Source organism: Eutrigla gurnardus (genome assembly GCF_963514095.1).
Source record: "Eutrigla gurnardus genome assembly, chromosome: 13".
Lineage (NCBI taxonomy): Eukaryota > Metazoa > Chordata > Actinopteri > Perciformes > Triglidae > Eutrigla > Eutrigla gurnardus.
In genome coordinates, this window is record NC_139936.1 from 25,920,912 (window position 1) to 25,941,619 (window position 20,708).

Consider the following 20,708-nt stretch of genomic DNA (forward strand, 5'->3'; position numbering starts at 1 on the left):
CTGACCGGCGCGCAGTGCGCACACGTCACCGAGACCTCACAGGCAGGTTTCCACAGTTCCAGGCACATTTAAATGCAATAAATAATCACAACAAACACTATTTAATGCAACTCATTGAATCAACACGTGAATTTATATCTATATAGATTGTCCCGTCACATCTGACGTCAGATCAAAGGCGGATGGCACGCGTAACGGAAACTCAGCCTCTCGGACCAAAACATCTCCCTCTCTCTCTCCTGTTTTTTATAATATCGGCATTGTTATTATTATGATACGCGCGCACAGCGCGTGATGCGCGTGGTGGGAGCGGCGGCGCTGCTGCTGTCATCGGGTTGTCAAGTGACGGAACTTGCACTGAACCTCCCCTAACGCATTAAAGGTGAGGAGAGGAGCTCATTTGATTGGTGAAGATCTGAATCGGCTGTGTTAATCCCAGTCCACGCCTCGTCTCCTCCTCGTCTCCCACTCACGCCTTCTTCTCCCAGTGTTTCCCCTACCATTGTACAGGCCTGGCGGGGACGCCAGGCCAAGGAGACCTGCCGCCAGGCCAAAAAAATTCATTCATAAATCAATAATCATTTACATTAGGAGCGCCTCCGCGCAGCACAGTGTTGACTTGCTCCGCAAGATGCGCGGCCACAATAATCCTCGCCGCGCGCTCCCGCTACGTTCTTCTTCGTGTACTTTACGCGCTTGATGTTGTTCTGATGCCGTTCCGCCTCGTTAAACCACCACGATGTTGCTTTCTACTTTGAAAACACGGAAAGTTGACACTGTATTTTGATAAGCTGTTGCACTCTTCAGACTCGTGGTGTGAGCGGGACCGGAACCGGACCGGACCGGTACATTTATAATAAAAATGCCGCTGTGTGTCTCTGTCCAAAATCGGCTGCACTCGCGCTGCCTGCTCGCACAGATCCGCTCGTGCGCACATGCGCTGATGCAGGTCAAGTGTTTAATAGGAATATATGCAGAGACGGCGCTCCTTCGAAACAACATCAAGCCATGTGTGTGTAGTATTAGGACGTAATGATATATGTACAACCGGCTAACGGGCCAAAGCCCGTTTGGGCTGGAGCGGTGTGAATGCAAAGCGCCTGTGGGGGAGGATTGTTTTTGATAAGCTGTGGAATTCTGAGTTAATCTATTTCTACCTGAATTTCTATGAACTATTAGGCTGTTGAGTAAACCTATAACTTATATGTTACTTGATAAAATAAGACATTATGCACTCATATGTCGTTATAGTGTTTTACAGTATCTGTAGCTATTAATGTGATGCTCATCATTTTCCAGACATATTTTTCCGGCCCCTAATTTTGGATCATTTCCATCAACCGGCACCTTAATAAGTCACTCTCTCCTTGAATCCTTGAAAACCTTGAATACACTCTGGTTGAACAAAAATGTTGAATGCAAATATAATAATTGCAGAATTGCAGACTGCTTGCTGTGCCACCTGACTTAATCCAACTGCACCAATACACCATCCCACGCGTCTCGTCTGTTTAGGGTTTTTTCGGTGGGTACCACCGGGCCTGAAAAAAATTCTAGGGGAAACACTGTCTCCTCCCTCTTTCCCACTTGCACGGGTGGGCGAGACAGGAGGTGTGCCTGCGCGAGCCTGTGCGGTGCACGAAACTCGCAAAGTCCAGGCGGACACACCCCGTCGGCGTGGCGCAGGTGCGCTGAGTGCTCACTGCGCCTGGTCTACGAAACTAGGGCCCTAAGTGTTGCTTGAGTTCTGACCTCTTCAGACTTTTTCCATTCTCCATGCAACTTGGAAGAAAGTGAAGCACCAGCATCCGCTTCAAGGGCAAAGCCAGCATAGCCATACCAACAGTCCATTCTCCACACGGCAAACAATGTTCCTCAGCTTGAACCAGCGTCCAGTGGTCATTTCTAGTGTAGAGACGGAGACACACTCACCGTTTTGTTCTTCTTGGAGTACGTCTTCTTCAGCAGCCTCTCGGTCATCCTCTCCTGCTCCCGCTGGGCGTGATGAAGGAAGCCGTTCTCCAGGGCATCCACCACCGGCTGCACGTTCTCCTCTTCCTCCTCCGCCTCCTCATCCTCCTTCTTCTGCCGCTTCGCCACCTTTTTCTCCTTCCACCGCTCCTTCTTCTCCTGCGTCTTCACAACTCCGGTCTTCTTCTGCAGGGGGAAGACGTAAGAACACGTTACACATCCAAACGCTGTAAAATGAAAACGTGTGAATGACGTGTGGACGCTAGACATGGGATGATATATCTAGATTATCCTTCCAAACAAATTGACATTCAGAGCATTATCCCAATTATCATCAATAGATGCTTACAATCCCTAGCTGATGCATCCGTAAATAAATCGCTGTTATTACACAGTGACACAGATACCAATCAATGCCACACTGACGACAGTGATTTACCGCCTGTGGGGTCTCAAGGATTTCCTAAAAAAACCTTGAAATTATTGAACAGGTGACGACAAGTCTATGAATGATGACGTTTCACAGCGTTCCCTTGAGCAAGAAGGTTGCAGACATCTAGATGGATAGGCAGCGTGGGATGAATGTGCTGAAGAATGGAGGAGGGTTTGCCACAGCTGGCGAACTGTCAAGCGCACAGTCCCTTTCATGACTGGCTTACACAGAGCAAGCAAACACTCGAGCACAGCGGCGACACCCCCCCCCCCCCCCCCCCCCCTCTCTCTCTTAAGTCATCTTTAATCCTGTCAACAGCAGAACAATGCCTTACTGGAGTCCATAATCACTTTATGGCTCAGATATAATGAGCTTATGATATGAAGTGCTGCTTTTACACACACTGGAGAAAAGACAGTGGCTCTACACTTTCACCGTGACAAAGCAATCCCCCCCATTAATGAATCATTCCTCAGGCTTCGGTTACTGCCATGTATTACTCAATGGAGTACTCAGTCACCTCCTGACCCATATGTCACAGACATGCTGCCTATGTCCATCCAATATGGAGGTTTTTGTTTTGGGGGCATCCATCCATCCATTGTCTACCGCTTATCCTGTATTCAGGGTCACGGGGGGGCTGGAGCCGATCCCAGCTATCATTGGGCGAAGGCAGGGTACACCCTGGACAGGACGCCAGTCTATCACAGGGCCGACATATAGAGACAAACAACCATTCACACTCACATTCACACCTACGGGACATTTAGAGTCATCAATTAACCTATCCCCATCCTGCATGTCTTTGGTCTGTGGGAGGAAGCAGGAGAACCCGGAGAGAACCCACGCTTTCACGGGGAGAACATGCAAACTCCTCACAGAAGGAACCCGGGCAGACCCGGGAATCGAACCCGAGACCCTCTTGCCGTGAGGCGAGAGTGCTACCCACTACACCACCATGCAGTGTTTTGTGGGCATTGCAGAAAAAAAAATCTTGTATTTAGCACCAAGAGAGCATGTTGGCATACTTTACCGGTGATTTGAGTTTCTGACTTGTACATGCAGTTCAAGTATCCCTCCAGGTTATAAACAGTCCAGAATCATATCCAACGTATAAATCACATAGCATTATTCTGACCATACATACTATTTAAATCTTCACCTCAAACTACAATTATTCATTCAGTGTATCATCATTAGGAGGCATTGATGGCCTACTGTGTCATTTTAGTTCTACGACATATGATCATTGCTGGGGTCCGCGATGGTTTATCTATGAATGTGAGTCTCCAGAACATAACTGCACCACTTCATTTTTTTCTCCGTATGAACCTCCTCTTGGCGTGTGGGAAATGTCGGTGGTGTGTACCAGAAAACATGTGTCTGAATGTCAGACTGACTCGGTTTGTGACTTTTCTAATAACATGTTACAGAGACATATGGCTCCAACTTGTATTATGTTACTGGTTTCAATACGACAGCCACAGTTGTCAGTTGAAGATGCAGTGAACGTGTGGGCAAAGATAAGGACATGGCCAACAGGATACCGCGAAGAGGCACACAGACAGACAGACGCACATCTGCCAGCCTGCCTGTCTGCCTGCCTGCCTGCTTGTGCATCCAGTGATAGTCCATATCCTCCTCCTGGGCTCCTGATGCCCATTATGTCCAGATCTCCAGTGCCTTGTTGCTGCTTTGGTAAACGGCCCCCGGTGGAGATCGCTGCGTGTCTGAACGGCCGAGGACGACACACCACCGCATGAAGCTGCATGGAGTTCAAGGCCGGAGGCTGCGGTTCACGTTTCAACATCTGTTCACAGCTCAGCACCCTGCCCGACTGCTCAGCGCTCCATATGAATAATCAAATGATTGGCTCCGAGTGTGGGAGGGGGGGTAGCAGATGGCTAGCGCATTAGCCTCATAACTGCTAATGAACGACACCTTCCGTGACAAAAGGTATTTGTGTGTCAGGCACTGCAACAAAAGCAAGAAGTCCAGGCTAAATACATCTTAACTGTTATTGGAGAGCAAAGATCCTAAACCCCCCCACACGTCGTTATGATGTTCTAGTCCAGGGCTCCCTGCATTCATTATGTTCTGCTACACCGAACGTGTTTGTGCTGATTTTGTTTTACTTGCTGGTACAATTCCCAGCCTTCTCGGAGAAGCTGTTTGGTAACACATTAAGTGTTTCTAGTTATGAGATTTGCTTTCCTCTAGTTCAGAAGGGAACAAAATTACCTCAACACATTTTAACACTGCTTACAACCATGCAAGCAGAATGATTTTTCCATTATGGAAGGAAAAATAATTACTTCCACACTGTGCCAAAGTACACTTCACACAATAGGCATCTAAAAGTTGAATTCAAGATTAAATATGTCTTGAATAACAGCATTTTTAAACCATTTATGACCATTAGATCGGGCTCAGAATAGTGGCAATGTTGCCTGTAATGACAACAATGAATTAAGCAGTTGAGTTCTATAAAGGCAGTAATGTTCCTCTGTGATTTAATGTCATCACACGTCAGCCCAAAGCTCTTCTCACCTCACAAGGCGACACATTAATTCCCCACGAGGGACCAGACGGTATTAGCAGGAGCCGTTTTTAAAGAGCTGTTACGAGGACAAAAGGGCTACAGTCTGACAAGAGAGGTGCAGGTGCCAGGTGTTTTCATCCTAAAGCTGCAGAGTGAAGGTCCATCAATACTCATCAGATTGGCAGTGTGTGTGTGATCAATTAAGAAATATGGAGTTTCATCATCATTCTGGAGGAAGTCCCTGTGGTTACCATCTGCTTCATTCGTCCAGGTGGGAAGCAGCAGACATTATTATTATTATAATGATGATGATTATTATTATTATTATTATTATTATTAATATCTATCTGATAACACACATTATCTGGAAAGAGTAGAGTCCGACCCATTTGGGTTTTTGGATCCGATTCCAATATGATGAAGTAAAAAAAACCTGAAATTGATATATTGGCCGCTGGTCTCTATTGTATGCAGTGCACAATGCCATAGGCTTGAGCTAATAGTGATTAGCTTGTCACCCCAGTATTGTAGCATTAGGGCCCATAATTCCCATCATGCCTGCCTAAAGCCTAAAGTTGGACTGAGTAGTTTATTACAGTACTTAAGCAGCCCTTATCGTATTATTAAGCATAAAAAAATGAAGCTTAATATATGTGCATATTGAACAGCAAATGCGCAGATATATCTGTGATAGGCTAAAATCAGCAATTAAATCAGCTGACCAATAAATGGGTGGGGCTCTAGAAAAGAGGATTGACATCTTCTTTGTTTGGAAGGCAGTGTGCAATCGAAGGCCTTTGCATACGGAAAACATAGGAGATCGACTTCCTCTATAGTTAACATATATATTAATACAAAGTTGGAATTTGTTTTTCATCTATGGTGTGAAATATTATATAATACATACAGTATAAGCTCAGAAATACGGTTGAAATGAATGGGTTTCTCTGGGTCATCAGTAACTGATTGGCCAAGCAGCATCCAGTGAAGCAAATACAACGATTGTCATGTGACCTGTCATTCATGTGCAACTCTCTCTCATCTTCTTCTCGTCTAATAAATCACAACAGTTACTTGTGTCATAAAACTGGCCCGGAGGTACTAAACAATAAACGTCAGCAGTTCAGAACTCCCATTGGTGACTTATGTGCGGTTGGCTGGTTGTGGTGGAGCCTCGAGGGTGGCGTGGGGAGCAGCTGCCGCTCCCAAACCCGTACATGGAGATATTGTTAAGACTTCTACGTAAACTCCTCAACTAACCGAGACTTCCTGTTACTCAACACTCGTCCCCGTGTGCCAAACATTGTGCCAACACACTCGAGCTCCACGTCAGCATGAACTTCCTTTCCAGCCTCGCATGCTGTTTGAACTGTGTATGTGGGCTAAGGCACTTACATAACATTATCTCTAAAAAGCTTCGATAAGGGCGATGTGTTCACTATACCACTACATGTCCTCAGATGGTTTCTTCAGAAAGCAAGTAGAAGCCAGTGGCCTCATTTCAGGGCAATACTAAGTAATCTTATCTTGGATAATAACATGAGAAGCCTCCACTACAGAACACCATGGTGTCACTTTTGCAGATTTGCTATCACGATGACCGATGTAATTTACTAATATGACTTTAACGCTTAGCTGTAAAGTTCATCTTGAGTTATAGAAGCTAACTTTCTTAAAAGCTTCACACCATTTTAAGGTTGCTGCTCTGCTGCTTGTGTCAGATCCACCCGTCGCTCCTCCACGGTCCAAATATGGTCACTTCTGTTAACTGTTTGCAAAGATGGCGACGAAAATGCTAAACTCGAGGCTTCAAAACTATAATCCAAAAACATCACGACGACTACGTTCACTTTTTCTATGGTGAACCAGGTGTGAGTCGCGTGTCATGCTTCTCAATGCATTGCCAGGATTTAGGGTTTTGTAATTCTAATATCTTAGCTCGAGCACCACAGAGCAATTAGACTTTTGTTTGGCACATTTACATCTGCTCTCATTGCTGCCTCATGTCTGCTGTGTTCTATCAGTAATAAACAGATTTCAATTGTCTATCTGTGTCATTTCCATTTATTCACAGTCCACGACTCCGACAATAGATCTATAATAGCTGCAGGAGAAGAAGGGTAATCCATCACTGTGTGTCTGCCAGCAGCGGCTTAGTTGTGATATAATTTCCATATGCCAAAGGCCTGAAGTGTTTTGTTTTTTTTATAACATGGTTATTAAATTATTTCTACAAATAATGGAGCAGCCTTATCACACTCTGTTTACTAACCAATTTACAAATGAGAGAAGGAAAAACAGTGATGCAAATAATTGCAAAGTAAAAGCTCAGCTGTCGGTGTGAGTGGCATGCGTATACCCAGCGTGTAGTTGAGGATGAGGTGGTTTTTGAAATTGGAAATAGATGATGTCGTCTCTTAACCTGCAAGGTCATACAATATCACGTTCAACCTTTTCTTCATGATTTGGTCTTTTAATGTGTTGGTTGAAACTGAAGGGAATTGCCCTTCATAGTACAGTTGGACAAAGCGGTCAGAGTGGTGAATCATCTTCATTTCACTGTGTTCAGCCCGGGGCAGAAATGTTACAGTGACCAAAGAGAAGTAGCTTAAGATGGGATGAGCGGGGGAGGTGGTGTGTGTGTGTGTGTGTGTGTGTGTGTGTGTGTGTGTGTGTGGTCGGGGGGGGGGGCTCAGCCTGCAACAGGAGAGACCACTCGACTGGATTGACCCGACCACGTTACCCTGGCAACAGAACGGGAGAGCTTTGTTGCTGTTCCAGGCTGCATGGGGACTGGAGCATGTGCGTGTGCATGTGTGTGTGCATGTGTGTGTGTGTGTGTGTGTGTGTGTGTGGGTATGAGTGCATAAAATCCAACACGGGTTTCCTTGCCTGCTAACAATAAAGTGCACGGCTTTGCGTGGCTCTGCCGGGGCCTTGAGATCCACCGTGGAAGCACATTCAGCTCCCGGAGGAAGGTTTACGCATTCTGCACGGAGGAACGTCAGCAACCCTGAAGTTGCTTGCTCAGGGTAAGGCCTTCACATCGCTCCACTAGAAGGCAAAGGCGTCTCTCAAATGGAGGCCAGAGTGATGTCTAACGCAAATCATCGCGCTTCCTCCACTGCACACAGTAATTATTTAGACACTTAGAGCAATGTGGGGTGCGCCGCCCTCGACATGGAGCAGCGCCACAAAGAGATTACAGGGCCCTCTTGAACATGTACCACTTTACAACTACCTGCGACTGTGGAGCTGCAGCACGGCTGTCAATGGAATGCTTTACACTGTAAGTTCCATCAAGTGAGCGAAGCCTTGATATCTTCGAAAAAGGCATTTCAATACATTTCAATAAGAGGGATGGTTCAGCATTTCAATCATTTATTCAATCTGATAAGTGCCAGTCACTGAGACATTACTTGTGAGGATGAGACAATGTGGTGGAAATGAAAACATGAGCGCTCAAAAGGGAGAACTATTTCGTTCCTAGGATTATTTCTGCTCATATGGAAGCAGATACTTTTACTCTGATTCTCAGGGCAATAATGCAGGGATGACGGGATCATCTACTCTATATCATTTCAAGTGCTTGAAAAACCTGTCTGACTTGCTGTCATGGTACAATAGTAAAAAATAGATAGAAAAAATACACATTTATTTATTTTATTATTTATCCAGGGAGAACTTATGATTTATGATCATTGTATTTAATATTGTTTATAATGTTCATTAAACAAACATTTCATCTGTGACATGATAAAAATATTCCTTAACCAACTGTAAAAGGATTCCAGTATGTTTGAGTAACATTTGAAGTTAGTTTAAAGCATAGTTTGATTATTATCAGGACAATAACAATACATAAATATATATATATATATATATATAATAAATAAAATATAAATATTTTGGCAGGATATTCATGACATTTCCTGTCAAATTAATTTTTATATCGTCCCATGCGTGCTGACATTGTTGGTTGCTGTGTAGGGAGTGAATGAAGCTGTGAATCAGAATGAATACTGATAATAACTAATAAATAACGATTTTCTGATTGTTTTGTCACATTCTGAAGCCCGAATAAAATACATCCACACAAACCTGCTGGAAGGTGCTGAATGTTGAACAAATGCAGTTGATTTACTCACATTCCACCACAGCACAGTTAGCATACTGTCAAAATACACTTTCTGTTATATTACTTGAAATCATAACATACCAATAGCAATGAATACATTAAATGCTCTGACATAAAACATTTTTTTAAAATGTCATCTGTGGCCGTGGCAGGACTGTAGAACCTCGTCCAATCAAAAAAGTTGGGCCGGAGAAAATGATTGGACGTCTCGTCTCGAGCACTCGTTTGGTGTTCTGGGGTGGGGCTTTGAACAGAGGTCTGAATGAAGGGGGCGGGGCTTTGAACAGAAGTCTGAACGAAGGGGTGGGGCTATGAACAGAGGTCTGAAAGAAGGAGGCGGGGCTTTGAACAGAGGTCTGAATGAAGGGGGTGGGGCTTTGAACAGAGGTCTGAACAAAAGGGGGCGGGACTTTGGTTTGGCGATGCGTTCAAAGTCAAAATATCTGTGCTTTTTCTAAATGGCCTACTCTGCCTAACATCCAGAAGTATAGTTGGCCCACACACATAACGTCAGGAATACTGTCAGGATCTCAGAGGTTTCAAGTCAACGCTGCACTTTTCATCTTAAAGGCTTTTTTTTCAGTTCAGCCGCTTCTAAAGGTTTTTCCACCCTGTTTATATTGCATCCCACCACAAAGCAGCTTTTAGGCATTTTCCTGTTTGCTAGTATGACAAGGAGGCATCTTCAAGCAACAATGAATTGGTTTCCCCTCCGCTGTGGGCGGGACTTAAACATCTCCATTTAGCACCTGTTAATGAGATGAATGGCATTTCCTTGTAGCTCCTGATGTGAAAGTGGTCCAAAGGAGTATTAATCAAATAGGAAGTTTGTCACTTTTATTTTTCGTGTACGGGTTTGAGAGCAGCAGAACGAGGGTCGTTCATCACACACCTCAGTCGTGTTTATCTCGTTTTAAGCTGGCTGAGGTGTTGCGCTGTAGATTTATTGCTCAGGTTGTTGGACTGATTCCGTACGCATTACTGCAGCTCTGGGCACGTCAGATAAATCACTCTGACTCGTCATGATTTAGACCGGATTGATTTAATCATGCGGCGCTCGCTAGCTTTTGTTGTCCCGTGCATTTGAAGCTGAAGCAGAGAGTAGGCCTCCACCATCACACACACACACACCTTTGAACAACTAGGAGCACAGACTCATTTTCCTGGCCTCACTGTTTCCCTCCAAGCATATAATCAGCGAGCCGGCGATTTGGCGGTGGTTTCCGTGTGCGGTGTTCTGTGGTAAAGCGGGGGAATGAGCATCCGAGGCGTTGAACCCTGGCAGGTCAGCTGCACTCGTCCAGCCAACAAGAACCAACCTGCCGCCTCCTCACATTGTCACACCCTTCTCTTTCTACTTCACACGCCGTCTTTCAGTTCGCTGCCGCACTCGCTCTCTGCGTTCTACAGTGGCGTACACAACACCGAATTTAAATTGTGTGGGAATTACTGTCGGGACAAATTTGGGGTAAAAGCATCAAGATGAAAACAACAACACTTCTACACGCTATTTTCTGTGTTTTCCTTTAGGGCTGAAACGACTACTAAAGTAAGTAAAAACTCTGCCCGGAAGCTTCGTTAAATTCCTATCTCTGGGTTATGTGGCCTGCTGAGTGCAGGGATCATTGTTCCACACGGACCGTTTTTTAGCAAGCGCACCACTACATTCGGAATTCAGTTGGCTTGATGGCGGAGATCCAAGAAACAGTCCGTAAACGGCAGAGAATGTCCAAAGTTCGGGACAACACGGTGCGATGTGTCTACTGCAAAGAAGAACTGGCGCAGCACAACAGCACAACGTCGATGATTCAACTTCTGAGCCGGAAGCATTCAGATGTTAATGCCAGTTCACCAAGCGTCGCCGACACAAGGTAACGGAAGCATTGATGTTAGCTGAGTTAACATACCAGAGCGTACTGTATTTGGAGTGATGTTGTGATTTTTATTATTTTTATCTGATTACTCAATTAATAATCAAATCATCGGTAGATTACTCGATAACAAAAAGATTTGATAGCTGCCCTATTTTCCTTGTTTTTCTCAGAATATTCACTCTCATATTGAATTCACTAAACACTTGTGTTGTTAGTGACATTTCACCTCATGCTGTCAATAAAAAGTGTTCATGAAGCATCAACGACTAAGTTAGTAATTAGCTCATTTAGCAAATGCTGGTTGCTATTCAAGACCTTCAAACACAAGTTATGTAAGCTATGTATGTAAGCCGTGTAGCGATCTGCCACCTTCAATGGATGAATACAATAATTGTAGATGGTGTGAGTCAGTCTGTGTAACTACAGCATCCCTTCCCTGTACTCTGATGCCTCTCAATCCCTCCTCAACTCCCACTATCTGCCCTGGTTTCAGTCAGAAATCTAAAAGATGATGATGTGTAAGACTGACCCGAATGGTTTGAAGCTTCGACCGTTGCCATGGTAATCAACGTCCAAATCCATATGCATTACCCCAAAATAATAGGAATCATACATTATTCATTATTATATTAAGCATCCTCATAAGAAAGGGGAAAGAGGAGATCGATAGAGAGGCAATCAACAAAACCAGGTATTTTATTTTAGGCCTATGTGTTGGCATAGACTACAGTATATGTATACATTTATTAATTTGTTAATAGCTCTATCAGGAGGCAACCTCCAGTTCCAAAAGTGAAGCCAAACCTAAAGTGCCTCAAACTTCATTCATCAAACATTATCACTGCTGGCCATCAGGGGGCGACTCCTCTGGTTGCAAAAATAATTCAGATTGTATAGAAGTCTATGAAAATGTCCTTAATTCTCTCTTAATGTATTATCTCAGTAAACATTGTAAACATGAGTTTATGGTCTCAATCTCTAGTTTCAAGTCTTCTTCAATCCAGCATGATGTTCATTTAGTACATGATGGTCCATTTAGAGTCCACCAGACCAGAAAGCAGGGGATGCTTTAGGGGGCGGGGCTACTTGTGATTGACAGGTCGCTAAGAATGCAGTTAGCTACTAAGAAGACTTTAACACTTAGCTGTAAAGTTGACCTTGAATTATGAAGCTAACTTTGTTAGCCGCTTAGATCCAGAATCCAGATGGATCCAGATCCAGTAAGGTCAAAATCCAACATGGCAACAGCCCAAATGCCGAACTCGAGTCTTCAAACCAGTAGTCTACGAACCAATGGGTGACGTCACGCTGACTACGTCGAACTAAGTCAATGTAAACAATGATTTCTAACGTGCTTCAGAAAGTACTTGTCACTTTAGCTTGATCGTACATCATATCATTCAGTCTCCACTAAGATTACAGCTCAGGTTATATTTGTGTGTAAAATCCATGTTGATAGCTATCTTCTGGCACGAGGCACAAACAAAGGAGTCTCATGGGTCTCATTCTGTCATCTCTGCAATGACATTAGGGCTGACAGTTCTGCTTCACCGCCACTGTTTTGCTAGATATTTATTGAAATATGCTGCACTCAAAATTGGAAAAAGACAGTATGCAGGCAAGCAGGTACAAGAGGACTCTCCTGAATTCAGATTTGTTTTTGTAATTGTTTTGGAGGCTGTTGTCCCAGAGATTTTCTCTTGACCCATATTCAAAAAAGCACATATAAGAAGAGTGGCTTTTGTCTACGTGCACACATCTATTTAAAGGATGCTGCAGTCTCTCTGTGTGTGCATGTGAGTGTGCACGTGTGTGTGCATGCGTGCTGCTGAGTGAATCCTGAACGGCGTTCGTTGCTGTGAGTGTTTGTGTGATGCACACATAAGTGAAGGCTGAATCAGCTCCTGAAGTGACACCATCTGTCCAGTGGGTGCTGAGGGGGGGAGAGCAACGGTAACAGGGTGGTGCAACACAACAATAAGCCCCTCTTTAAACACCTCTGACAGACGAGAGCGTGGAGACACATGTTTCACATGACGGGCAGACAAGACAAAGGGGGAGAGATAACCTGGAGTCTGATCAGGATTCCTCCACATTGCCACAGACTGTCCATTCCACGTCTTCATTAACAGTGATAAAGATGATTGTGTGAAAAGATGTGACAAAAGCCACTGTTGTCACCAGGGGCAAAAAACTGCGAAAACATAATTTTTGGACAAGCATCGCACTCAGGAGTTTCTGACATTTGTAACAACATTGCACACGTGGTGGTTTCCTAATCAGCACGCTGCACGCTGCTGAAGGCGCTGAGGAAGAAAACAACCGTCTGGTTTTGGCAACAACAACAACAACAACAAAAATAATAAATCAAATGTCCTCAAATCCAAACTTCTTCTCTTATCCTGCTGTTCAATGTTTCAATATAGTTTGATCGATTAATACATGCCGTTGCTCGTTTGTGAACGCCACTCAATGAGCCTCTACACATGAACCTGAACCACAAAACCAGCACCGCTGGAACGCAAGGAAAGAAAGGAGGGGTTTTAGCCACTTCATCAAATTCAAAGGTTCAACCACATGTAGGGGTGGTAAAAAAAAACTATTCACCTACAAATCAGGATCCCTATCTTTTAAGATTCTAAATCAATTCATAACTTCCAAAAGTCGATAAAATGTTTTTATACTAAAATGTTGTGCAAGTTAAGAATGAATGAATGAATGTCATCTTTGGTCTTAGATTTGTCTTTGTACATTGTCGTAATCAGTTTAATAAAAAAAAAATGTATCTTATGTTCTCATGCCATAATCTGCCACACCGCCTTTATTAGCTCACAGAGGAATGGAGTAGATTCTGAAGCATGTACTCATTCAAAAATAGATTCTGAATCAAATCATGACCTCAAGAATCGAATCAAATCGTGGCATGGCATCGTCTACCACTTATCCAGTGTTGGGTCGCAGGGGCAGCAGCTTTAACAGGGGACCCCGAACTTCCCTTTCCCGGGCCACATCAGCCAGCTCTGACTGGGGGATCCCGAGGCGTTCCCAGGCCAGTGTGGAGATATAATCTCTCCACCTAGTCCTGGGTCTTCCCCGTGGCCTCCTCCCCATTGGTCACACCTGAAACACCTCCCTAGGGAGGCGCCTAGGGGGCATCCTTACCAGATGCCCGAACAACCTCAGCTGTCTCCTTTCAACGCAAAGGAGCAGCAGCTCTACTCTGAGTCCCTCACGATCTCTAAGGGAGACGCCATGATATTAGTTCATTCCAGTGGCCTTCACGCAGTCTTAGTTACTGCTGATCAATAACAGCATTGACCTGTTAGTGAAACACAAATGATATCATCAGTAAGCAATTGTGCATAAAGACTGCCTTATAATTTGCAGAGTAAGCCTCAGCTCTCTTGCCTCTTTTGAAGTATTGCTGTGTAAAGTTGGTCGCTTGAACCCTTTTCATTGTGCCTTAGTCTATCGCTCTCCAGGAGTAAATAGTGTTTTTCTGTCTGAATTTTGTGATTTTTTAGCGTCTATTATTCACCATGAGAAGATCCTCTTAGCCGGGGATTTTAATATCCATGTAAATGACAGCAGAAATTGCCTTGCCTCCAACTTTCTAAATGTTACCGAAGCTTTTAACCTGATCCAACACATTTCTGGTCCAACCCATGCAAAGGGAAACACGTTAGATCTGGTTTTCACTCTGGCTTTAAACGTCAAGTCTGTCTCCGTTGAACAACCCTTTGTAACTGATCACTCGTGTGTCTTATTCAATCTTTCCTTTGAGGCTGACCTTGCTCCAGTGCAGCAGGTAAAAACCTCACAAATTTTAAATAGTCTCTCAGCTGAAAATTTTACAGCTGCTTTTAACAGCAACGTAGCCTCTCTGCAATCCCTGCAATCCCCCCACAAAAGTATTGACTGCATGGTGCATGCTTTCAATTCACACTGCTCTGCTATTCTGGATGATATTGCCCCCCTTACACCCCGTAACCTTCCATCTGTAAAACCCATCCCCTGGCTAACGGATGAGATACGCTGCCTCAGACGCAAATGCCGCCAATCTGAGCGACGGTGGAAGTCCACTAACCTTCAGGTGCACCGTTTGTTTCTACAGGAGCTATTGAGGGAACTCAACAACAGTGTAAAGAAGGCAAGGGCCACCTACTTTGCAACCCTAGTCAAAACTAGTAGGCGAAACCCAAGGGTCCTTTTCCAAACCATAAACACAATCGTCAGCCCCCCTCTCCCTGTAGTCCCAATTGCATCCAACCAGGACTGCAATGATTTCCTCTCATTTTTTGTCAATAAAGTCTCTGATGTGAGGGCCAGTATCACCCCCTCTACAGTCCCCCGCCTCACTTGCCCTGCTAGGCAGGTTCCTCTCAACAACTTTGCCTGTATTACCCTGCAAAACCTCATCAAGTTAGTCGGCTCAATGAAATCCTCCTCCAGCCCCCTAGACTCTATCCCCACCTCCCTGCTGAAGGAGGTTATTGGTTCTGTTGGCCCCAGCCTGGTCTCTATCATCAACACCTCACTGCAATCAGGTTGTGTTTCCTCCTCCTTCAAACAAGCCGTCGTCAACCCACTTCTCAAAAAACCCAATCTAGACCCATCACTGCCTAAAAACTATAGGCCCATTTCCAAATTGCCATTCATCTCCAAAATTCTTGAAAAAGTTGTTACCAACCAACTCTCCTCCTTCCTGGTCAATCATGACATCCTAGATTCCAATTCTGGTAACCACCTTCAATGCCCTGCATGGGTCTGCCCCGGCCTACATCTCCGACCTCCTCCAGCCCTACTCCACTAGCCAGTCCCTAAGGTCCTCCGACCAGGGGCTCCTTGCTCTTCCCCGAACCAACCTCAAAACGAAAGGGGACCGAGCCTTTCGTTCGGTGGCCCCCAGACTCTGGAACGCCCTTCCTGCAGACTTGAGAGCCTCTGCGTCGTCTGAAGCATTCAGGGCGCAGTTAAAAACCTACCTGTCTCGACAGGCCTTTGAACTGCATGGCAGTTAATTACTGTCGTTGTTTTATTCTTGGCTGCTCTTCATCTTTGTATATACTGTTGTCTTATTATGTTTTGTGAAAGCACTTTGCTGTGTGGTTTTATCATGTTTTGTGAAGCACTTTGCTGTGTGGTTTTATCATGCTTTGTGAAGCACTTTGTGACTCTGTGCTGTGAAAAGTGCTATATAAATAAAGAATTATTATTATTATTATTATTATTATTAAACATTGTTTTAATCTTTATGCTAATGTGGTTCAAAGGTAACATGACATTATTATATTAAAGTGTAAGACCGGCGAAAATGGACCCCATAGTCTTTTTCGCCATGAAAAAACATCAAATAAGCCATCCAGACATTTTTTTTCAGTGTGTGTATGTATCGAGAAAGCCTCGAAAGACGCTAACAGCCCCATAGCGCTAACACTGATTAGATTGGGGCGATGCGCCTAACGCATCCACAACGGCATATTCTAACCACTAATATTGCTCAAAACCACCAAAACCTCTTCAGTAGCATGATAAGGGTCCTTACACATAAAACTAAGCACCAACAACATAGTTAGCAAACCCGGAGTGTATTAAAAAGGACTAGTTTACAAGTCTGTGCCTTACCAGTAGGTCCATGTTGACAGGTAGTCCATACAAGTCGATTACCGAATGCACTGGAGTTCAGTTCAATGAGGAAAGGCTTGGCATTTATAATTCCATGGAAAATGCATTACTTGGCTGTTTGTGATGATGTCTATCGAGTGTTGACACGGAAATGAAAGGAAATGAAACCACAACGTTTACGTGTTTTGCTGGAACAAATCATCTATTGTTGCATTGCATTCGATAATCGACTTGTACGGACTATACTATGAGAGTACCTGGAAGTTGGGCAGTGAGTAAGTCTTTCAAAACAGTCCTTTTTAATAAACTCTGGGTTCGCTAACTACGTTGTTGGTGTTGGTTTTATGTGTAAGGACCCTTATCATGCTACTGAAGAGGTTTGGTGCTATTTTGAGCAACATTAGTGGTTAAAATATGCCGTTGTGGATGCGTTAGGCGCATCGCCCCAATCTAATCAGTGTTAGCGCTATGGGGCTGTTAGCGTCTTTCGAGACTTTCTCGATACATGGGTGATCACTGATCACCCATGGACCCCATAAAAAACTATGGGGTCCATTTTCGCCGGTCTTACACTTTAAGTAGGGTAGTTTAATTTCTGTGGACGGAATCTCGGAATCTGACAATGAAAATGGAATCAACTGTAAAACACGGAATTCCGTGGAATTTGTCAAACTCTGGATACAATTAATAAAAATCAATGTTTTCTCTAACATTATAAGCGTTCGTCATCGCACCTAAGCTGAAAGAAAAGAAAAAAACGTTGAGAGTCTCTACTGTGTTTTAGTGTAATTAACGTCACAGCGCTTCATCCAGCATCTCTGCTCTGTTTCACGGAGGGTTTCACGCATAGATCGCAGTGATAGTCATGTGTAAGACGTTTACTCTAACTTTTCAACATACAACTTTTGAATAAGAATGAGTTGAACCTCAAGAATCTGTGTGATTAGCAGCTCCAAACAGAATCTCACATCAGAAACGTTCAGAAATCAACTGAATCTCAACTGAAATTGAAACTTAAATAGCAGCGAGTTGATCGACAGACGCGCTGACTTTAGACACGTGAAAGAACTTCTAGAATGTTTCTTCAGTTAATTTCTTCATTTTGATTCATCAACCACATGATTTGACACAATTTGATGGAATGCTATAAAATTGAAAACAGAATTTAGGAAAATTAAATCAGAAAACATAGAATTTGCGTAAAATATATTATATTATATCAAATTAATAATATCAAAGACATGTTTAACATTCAGGCAAAAGGAAACAATGTAATCATTGTCTACAATGTCAATGCACTATAATGGGATTCTATTCATGACATGCACGCTTCTTTGTTCTCTGTAGCTATACAATTCAACCAGGTTCTTTTCTTTTCCTTGTAGACAGACACGCTTATAAATAAAACAGTATCAATAAAACAGTATTTGTGTGCCAGTAAAAAAACATAATGAGCATAAAGAAAATATGAGCCTCTTTAGGGTCCAACCACAGCAGGTGTAGCACTGGAGCCGGGTCAGATGGCCGCCATGCGGTTCCACCCATCAATAGTACGTCTCTGGGCTCGGAGGTGAGCATCTTCTGAGGAAACGTTGGTTTGAAATGTAAGAGAACGAAGCTGTACCACCACTTCCATGGTGTCGAGGATACATCAGCCTGCCACCAATTGAGCAGTTTATTTCAGCATTCAAACTCGACTGCTCTTCCTCACTACTGCTGATCACTACGCTGCTGCTGCAGCTGATACATCTCTCATCACCCCGCTGCCGTCCCAGCATGCACCTGAGGTCCCAGCTGCTCTATGGTGTTCTTTGTATCAGGTTCACCTTAATGGAACTTCTAATGAAATGAAAAGGAAGTGAGTGTGCAGCTGCTGAGTGGACTGTAACAGGCCGACGTGTTTCCAGCACAAGGAGATGTTGGACAAGAGGCCCTTTTCACAGCAGCTACTTTCACACAGGTGCGATTGATGAAATGAATTATGGTCCCGTTCTATTTAGTGTCAAAAGTAATACCGATGAGACAACATGCACAACATCAGGACCCAACTAGATGGAGCAGATGAATTACCCCTGCTTTCACATGTCAAAGGGGCTGCTGTGAAAAGAGTCTATTCCTGGGAAAGCCAAACATCGACAACAAACATAAACGTGCACAAATAATCAATTCTTGAAAGTAGAAAGGCAGGCCTCGCCTACCACAGGCTCCTCCTCAAACTATTAGGTGGATAATCTGACAGGAAGGATTTCCCTGGAGGCCGCCGTGTCCTGTGAACCTCCCACCTGTTGTCACAGGAAGCTCCTGCTTTTCTGCCGCTCAGCCCACACACGGCAGCCCAAAATACAACCGGGTGTCATTCCGAGGCTTTCTCTCCTTCCCTCACGCTCTCCAGAGAGAGGAAGTGTTGCCTCGGCAACAGCTTCTCCCCATTGGTGGAGCAAAAGTAATAAATACACTCCCATAAATGTGTAAATGTTGATCTCACACTGTCAATAAATCAGCTCAACATATTTCTGTAGCAACTGCTGAGCGTTTTTCGGGTAAAAAAAAGGAAAAAAGCACACCAGGAAATAGCAAGCCTTTTCACCAATAAAAAATATATATTTTTCATATTAATAGACAGTTTTCCGTCTGCATTACGGAACTCTCACAATATGACAGGCGAAGGCAAATCAAAACAGGGATGTTAAGTTCCCACTGCTGACTAGCTCCGAAGACAGCAGAAGTGTTTTGACATCAGCTGGATATGTGAGCGCCCCCTGCTGGGAGCTGAACTGGTGTGAGGAGTCTGCTTTGTTCACGCAGCAGGAGGCCGACAGAGCGGAGGAACCCCAGCCACAGACGACTGACAGCGGAGGAGGAACCTCAGATCTGCAGCCTCATAGCGTTGCAGTCAGGGCAACGCTGTCTCCAAACAGGAACACGACGTAACAACCACAGATGTTGTTTTAATTCTATCCTCGGCCTTATTATGATGAATCTTCCTGCACCTACACACAGCTATGGAGACTTAAAGATGAAAGCAAAACCATCCTAACCTTTAAATGTTAGCGGTCACTCATCGGTGTGTGGAATTGTGAAGCCGTGAGATCGGCATTTTGACCTTCACCCTCTTGGAATTGTTGCAAACCATTGAAGAAAGTGACCATATTTGGACTGTGGAGGAGCAACAGGTGGATCTGATGAACACATGCAGCAGATCGGCACCCGGAGCAGCAACCTTACTGGATCTGGATCCATCTGGATTCTGGTGTTAAGCTGCTAACAAGGTTAGCTTCATAATTAAAAGTCAACATTACAGCTAAGCGTAATCTTAACATCGATACTTTAAAGTTGTACTCCGTAATATTTGAGATGCATTGCTTCTAGCGGCCTCTGTGCGGTAGATGGAACTGCAGGCGAGGTTTTCCATTGTTGGCGTCACTTTGCTTCTTGATGACTTTCCTTCTTCACTTCCATTAGTTTGTTGTTTCTTTTTCTTGGACTGGAAGTTGAATGGTCTTCTTTCTCTGCCTGTTGATCCTCCATTGTGAGTCAGCAGTAATGAAATGTACCTGGTCAAACACTTTAGACTAGAGGGAGCCTGACTCAGCAATTGGAAGTTACAGATTTCCGATTACAAGTAAACGCAGCATACTTCTGTGAGTAGCTCCACCTGCAGACCAACCGCTGCTGACTGACGGAAAAAGATCAAACTCATTTAGAGTTTAGTGGGAAAGTGGCCACAGACACGGAGATCCTATTTCTGGACAAAGCAGCAACAAGCACTTTCATTAGTGGTCACATGATCAACCATCATTGTTTTCACTCACTCTTTGATAGATAGGAACTTAAAAGACAATTACATAGATGAAAATGTTACGGAATACAACTTCAAGTTGGTGTGCTTATTAGAGTATTTCTCATCTGGTCTGGTCTTTTTTCAGATCATTTTTAGACATTTAATGTAATTTCGTCACTCCTTGATCATATCCCTCCTGAATCTAGATGTCTGTGAATTTAATAGTAAGTTGCTGGTAAAAGTAAATTCCACATTATAACAATCTCACCTCATTTGTTTATTATGTTCAGATGACATCTATAACAGTTCTGTCTCTCATCTTCCTTTAAGAAACTCTTCATGCT

General features: G+C 43.9%; 1 protein-coding gene across 10 annotated transcripts in view; it reads right to left on the minus strand.

The window, feature by feature from the left end:
- fbrsl1 (fibrosin-like 1) overlaps positions 1-20,708 on the minus strand; it is a 320,464-nt gene that overhangs the window by 206,734 nt on the left and 93,022 nt on the right. For all 10 annotated transcript variants that reach the window (XM_084024105.1, XM_084024101.1, XM_084024104.1 and 7 more), the window contains exon 2: positions 1,933-2,157. In XM_084024105.1, coding sequence (XP_083880231.1) covers positions 1,933-2,157 — 225 coding nt within the window. The remainder of the gene's footprint in view (positions 1-1,932; positions 2,158-20,708) is intronic.